Genomic DNA, 6,313 nt, shown 5'->3' with positions numbered 1-6,313 from the left:
ATGTTCTCAACAGTTGGTGTGTAACCAAGAGGATAGAGGCTGCCTTGTAACCTTATGCTCATGAGTTCAAATCCCCATTCATCTTATTGTAGTTAGCCCAACATGAAGTAGTTTTGCTCTCTTGTTGTCCAATTCTTGACCTTCTACAATGTACATTTTTATAATATTTTGACATTTTGCGGAGGAACCCGCATCGCTGTTTGCAGCTATATTCCAAATTGGAGTTGCTTTATGGAACATGGATAATCTATATACATCGTCTCAAATATACTTTCATTTGCTACATCCAAACAACTTAACATCCTTCATTACATGTCCTTGAGTCCTAAGCAATTGGCTTACACCTGCCACATTTAAACTTATCACAGTGAACGGTTTGCAAGATAGGAATCTATATGTCTGTGAATCTTGTTATTATAGTATGATGATGGCCAAGTGTATTTATGTCACAGCAAAACTCAACTTCTAAATCATCATATAATCTACATATAATTTGCATTCATCACAACAGAAAAATCTGAAATTCCAAAATAAGAGTAAAAGGCGTTTTTTTTCTTCAAATTTATTAGATATTCTGTTAAGTTCCATTGTCTAGATTTTTTTGTTGTTGCCACAGCTCAAACTGCAAGAGAAAACAACTATTTTAACAATTTACATTCACCACAAATTCCCCTGAATTTCCCATTATCAGAAAATACATTTGAATTAATTGTGAATATAAAAAAAATTAAATAAAAAAAAAAAAAAAGTAAATCAATAGTAGATTTTGCAAGAGCTGTCCTGATAACAAGATACAGCATTTCATGGACTGATTCTTTTCCCCTCAGTCACAAACTGGCTGGCATCATTGTACTGCTAATTAAGAGTACCTCATACACAGTACCTGCTTATGTTAAAGGCATAGTTCCCATCAATATAGTCATCCTTCAGAAGCAGTCTAAGGTCAAACTGAGTCAACAGCAATTTGGAGGTGAACTGTCCTCTTTGGGTTGCATTCTCGGCTAATGCAGGTGGCCTACCTGACGAACAATAATACATTGATCAAACTTAAATGGTCGACTTCTAAAACAAACATTTAAAAAAGAAAGAGGGTCTCAAACAGTGAAAAGAAAAAAAGCATCACTTGACTGTTTCATGTTAAGCATCTCACACCAAGGATTCATAAGCGTGCAGATAAAAATATAGGGTTCAGTGGAAATGGGAGGAAGTAGTAGAAATGTTGGTTAATTCATCAATATTCTTATCTATTAATTATGTAGCAAGTACATGATCTGCCTTGCATGGGTGGAAATGGGTCTACCTGCACTCAAACAGTTTTTTTTTCTTCATAGGTAAACCTGTATATGCATGGACATAGAAAAGTTAATACAAGAAAACATCAGTGAAGAAAAACAATGCATGACTAGCATGCTCTACCATACTTATCCATCTGGGTGGGAGTGGGAATTGAATTATGTTCTGAACTGTGCCATCCACACTTACTGTCAGGGTCTCCCTGAATTTACACTACATATTGTACAAAGTTATAGCACTTTAGATACGAGGCGGTCATTTGGACCTGACAATGATTATAAAGATGAGTTTGAAACAAGATAGTCATTGCTTATTCAAAGATTACCAAGGAATCCCTTTAAGATGACAACCCTGTCACTACCGAGTCTTGATGTCCATCCCTGACGGAAAAAAGTTGCAGATGGAAAAGGAAACTTTGAGGACACATGGACATCAGTTGGCATGTGTGCAAGACATGTACTACATCTACAGTATATTAGGCATTACACATCTCCATTCCTATATTTACACATACATCTCTCCCCTCCTCCTTGAAGTCAACTTTTGTATGGAACTCAAGCAGACATATGACAGGTATGTGACAGGTACATCCCCAGTTCATGAAACAACCCCAGTTAGATCCCAATCACAAATATAGGACTCCTGTTACCCCACGCCAAATCCTAATGGGATGGTACAACACAGAGCTGACCTCATATGAGCCTAAGCAAATACATCCTTCCCTGCCAGGAAAACCAGAGTGGATGTTTCTAAACCAGTAATTTGCCACTCAGGGTCACATTTTTTAAAACTGTAAAATAAAAAAGGGGGAAAATATATACATGTATGATGCAACAATCAGTCAAATGAAAGAAAAACATATACTTAGCCACTTTTGTACACAATCTTTGTGTCGAAATTTGACTGTGGACCTCAGCCAGTAGAGAGCCATACAATGTGTCTGGTAGAACTAAAACTAAGAGATAGTAGTTATGAACAAACAAACACACAAAACCTTCTGTTGAAGTAAACTGAAGTTGGAGGCCCAAAGTTGGCCCAGCCCTATTTAGGGGGGGGGGGGGGGGCAGCAAGAGAATGAGACAAATTAACAGGCTTGATCAACTAAAAGTATCAAGTGGCACCTACATCACTCCGGAGCAGCGTTTTTTTTAATTGTCTGAAGATATTAACCAACACCATCTCCCTCTACAGGGAAGAAGCAATCAGTTAATAAAAACTACACAACACACACAGGTGCTAACTCAAACACACAACGTTAACAGCTTCAAAGAGGACTCTAACCCTCTCTGTTTTGGTCCCTAAATGCAGAAAAGTTGCATTGAGGTGTTAGCAAGCTTTTGCGATGCTAGTTGCTAAGATGATGCCTCTGTTCACATGCATTTGATGAAATGTGTGTGTGTGTGTGTCTACATCTGTATTGTAGAAAAGCAGTGGCATAAGCATCACACATGTCCTAGGAACTCAAAAGCTGGAAAATCTGCAGAAAATAAATCTAAACAGGAAAATAAATGGAATAAAAATCAATAGGAGAACTTTCAGACTTGGGGGGGCGCAACATAACACAGTCATGACAAACATTATACGAGGGGAAAATGGTCCAATACCGGTTAGTGACCTTATACCAATTTTTGTGGGAAATGTGTAACCAACAACTATAATGACATTCTGCTGTTTAAAAGACTTGGCCTTCTAAGTCATGTTTTTTACCCAGATACAAAGCCCATTGACAGTCAACTAACAATTACATACAATTTACGTTCTGGGCAAAAAGTTTTTGTTATATTCTTTCTTTGTTGATGTATGCAAAAATCTTTTATTTTCAGTATGAGTAGGAGTCGGCTTGTGATTGGTTGAGGGTCTGTACAGTACTATTGACCAATCCTGACAAACCCCCCCAATGAATAATGGGAGACAGGAAGAGAGCAGCAAACAGCAGGGCCAGTCCCTCATTGTGTTGGGTGTGTCTTTGATGACATCATCATGAAAGGGTTTGGTTGGTTTGCCTCATTGCTCGTGAGCAGCACTGGTGCCTCGAACCTGTCCTGTTTTACGCAACTGAAAGGGGAGAAAGAGAGAAATTGAAAAGAGAAAGAACATACCCAAAGAGAGAGACAGTTTAGAGGTAGAGGGGGAGAAAGAAGAGTTAAAAAAAAGATAAGAATCACAATTTATACCCACTGAGTGTTAATGTGGAGTTTTACTGGCTGTGTTGAAGACTTAAGTGGTGGACAAGTGAAAAACACCTAGGTAGAGAACCGCACCACCTTGTCGACGGCCAATACAACTGAGACTGTCACATCCCAAACATTACACATCTCAAAAACAGTAATTCCCCTTTCAAACAATACCCTTGCTTACAATAACATGTTATGCCTTTCATATGGGCATGTATAGCCTCTTTTAGTAAGAATCACTTTATTTATGTCTCATCACAGAGTAAACACCATTTGTCATTGTAAATCTTCTATGACAATGTAAAGAGATGCTAAACATGTCAAAAGACAATTGTAGTGCTTTAACCAAAACCACGTTAGAGAAGGTGAAAAATTATAAAATGAAGACAGGTAAGCCATGCAGGACAGAGAAAAAAAAAAGCACGCCGTGGACACATATGTCTCAAAGGCACACGTGCTGACTGGGCAGCGAGTAGGGCATCAGCAAAGACAATAGTAATTGTGAAGTAATACCCAAAACAATTACAAGGGCATGGTATGAGTAGACTACTGCTGTATTCATTGTAGCATGCAATTACAACAGAAAATAAAAGAACTGCAAGCATAACAGCGTTTCCCACAGATTAGAAATCTATTTGTGGCGGCGGGGGGGGGTCATAATTCTTTCGTTAGTAATTCGTTACACAGAACTTTATCATATTAAATATTAATCCAAAATGATGTACACCTTCACAAAATCAACTACAACAAATAAATAATTTCTGCATATGCAGGTAGCACTGCTAGTGCTAAATAATTATTTAACCGGTCGGCTCCATGACGCCGGGTAAGTAGCTAGCTCCTGAGACTTCTCAGCAAAAGAACGAAGGGGACAAACAGACAACAGACAAATTAGTCTGTGTGGGAAACACTGCATAAGAATTTACAACTGGGCTGTAAAGTGTTAAAACAGGAACATGACACAGAAAAATAATTAATGAGAAAGAAAGATGGTGAGAATCTGAAACGCAGCAGACTTAACCGAACAGCGGAGAGATGGTTAAGCCGCTTGCACACTGCCCAGATGATGTCCAACTAGCCCCAACATTCTTAGTTGGCAGTTATTGGTTGCAGTCTTTAGAATGTTCAGAAAACCAGTTATTAATGCGAGCAACTAAAGATAAATAGAAACAAAGTGTCTGACACAAAGTTCAGCCATAAGATCGTGCAGCATTGCGTCGCTCGTGTCCAGTTACGACATTCCAACAAAAAACAAGGCCGCTGAACTGCTTTTAGTTGCGTTGCATCGCTCGCGTCACATCCAGTTAGGACAATGTGTAACAGACACTTTTGTTGCTTATTTACTTTTTAGCCTTTTTTGACATGGATGAAGTGGAGGGCTTGTTAAATATGTTGAAAGTAGTCATGGTCTACCTGGCCTTTATAAAGCTTATTGATACATTTTCCTAAAGACAATATGATAGCCTAATCTATTTATCCGGCTTAGTGCCTTGTGGTTGTTAATAATAATACACTAGCCTACAGTTTACATGAAGATCATTTCAGGGTACTGATAGGAATGGAGATGTTTATTCTAAAATATAAGCCGTTTCCCTCTGTTTTCTACGACTGCAAGATATTCAACTTTAAGTTCGAAGTAGCCTGCGCACATTGGTCAGACTTTCCATGACTCCACCAAACCCAACTGGATATATCAAACTCGAAAAACTCCATCCAACCAATACCGTCAAACACAGACTGACGGCGCACACTGATCCGACAGTTGCCATTGGTTGGAGTTGGTCTGCGTTTGTCTGGGCAGTTTTCAAGCGGCTTTAGGCAAACTGGAATCAGCAGTCAGGAAAAAAGAAAAGCGGGTGATGAGTGATGCTGACAAACGAAGGAAAGAGCGAGAGACTGATGAAGACAAGTGCAGAGTATGAATCCACACCGCCGTCCACATTCTCCCCATCTAGAACTTACTCAGCCTGCCTCAGGCCCTGGAATCTAGAGGGGGGCGGGATCTACTCTTCTGTTGCCGAGGTTCCTCGCACATCACCTTTCTGACGCATCTAAACAAAGTAGAACTGTCAGCAAGGACCAACTAGTAAGCCCCTGCTTGGCGCTTCAGCTGAGGGATAGGGGTAAGAGAGGGTTCGGGGGTTAGCCCCCCCTCCTCTTCTAGTGTTAGATTTTAATTATCATCATCAGACAGAGATAAGTGTGCCCGGTAAGTTACCTCCTCTAGCTCCCTCTGTGTCTCCTCCTCCATTCGCCTGATGTCCTCCATGGTCAGGCCCACCCAACTGTCGATCCAGCAGAAGAGTTGGCGATGGAAGTTAGTGAAGATGCGCTTCTCTTGCTGTGGAGGAGGAAGAAGAAGGCAGGAGAGAAGATAGGTAGGAAAGATGGGCTAGATCCACGTTTGGATGCTTCAAAACAGCAGCGTGAAAGAGGTTATAAAGTGTTTTACCTTGTGGATAAAATGTTCTACTTTGCTCTGTAGACCCCACCACTTGAACTTGACCGTGACCAGTTTGTACGCACACATGCGAGGGCAGTCTGTCTTGGCCACCATCTCTTTCTGCCCGAGTGGTGGGGTGGGGGGGGGATATAGACATGAATAGATAGATGGGACACTGGGAGTCATGGACATTGGGCATTGTGAAAATGATGGGGAACACTGCATATCGTACCTTCCAGTCAGGGCCCAGGGGTCCTCTGCCCGTCTTAGTTGAGTGGAAGAGAGAGGGATCCTCCTCCGGCTTATAGTCCTACAGGGTGTAAAAATACATCATGGGGCATTATGAACCATGCACACTATGGAACGAAAGTTCATACTCACTGGCCTGTATGCATCTGTCTGT

The 6,313-nt window shown here is 40.6% G+C and overlaps 1 protein-coding gene across 1 annotated transcript in view; it reads right to left on the bottom strand.

Annotated features, from left to right (window-relative positions):
* Positions 1-547: 547 nt before the first annotated feature.
* LOC124489247 (phosphatidylinositol transfer protein beta isoform-like) overlaps positions 548-6,313 on the bottom strand; it is a 42,882-nt gene continuing 37,116 nt past the window's right edge. Inside the window, exons 8-12 of the mRNA XM_047051943.1 lie at positions 6,143-6,220; positions 5,920-6,030; positions 5,686-5,808; positions 5,430-5,518; positions 548-3,348 (exon numbers count right to left, since the gene is read on the bottom strand). Of these exons, the coding sequence (XP_046907899.1) occupies positions 5,471-5,518; positions 5,686-5,808; positions 5,920-6,030; positions 6,143-6,220 (360 nt within the window). The 3' untranslated portion in view covers positions 548-3,348; positions 5,430-5,470. The remainder of the gene's footprint in view (positions 3,349-5,429; positions 5,519-5,685; positions 5,809-5,919; positions 6,031-6,142; positions 6,221-6,313) is intronic.

This window comes from Hypomesus transpacificus, unplaced genomic scaffold (genome assembly GCF_021917145.1).
Source record: "Hypomesus transpacificus isolate Combined female unplaced genomic scaffold, fHypTra1 scaffold_187, whole genome shotgun sequence".
Taxonomy (NCBI): domain Eukaryota; kingdom Metazoa; phylum Chordata; class Actinopteri; order Osmeriformes; family Osmeridae; genus Hypomesus; species Hypomesus transpacificus.
Note: the sequence above shows the minus strand (reverse complement) of the source record. Positions and strands in the feature narration are given on the sequence as shown.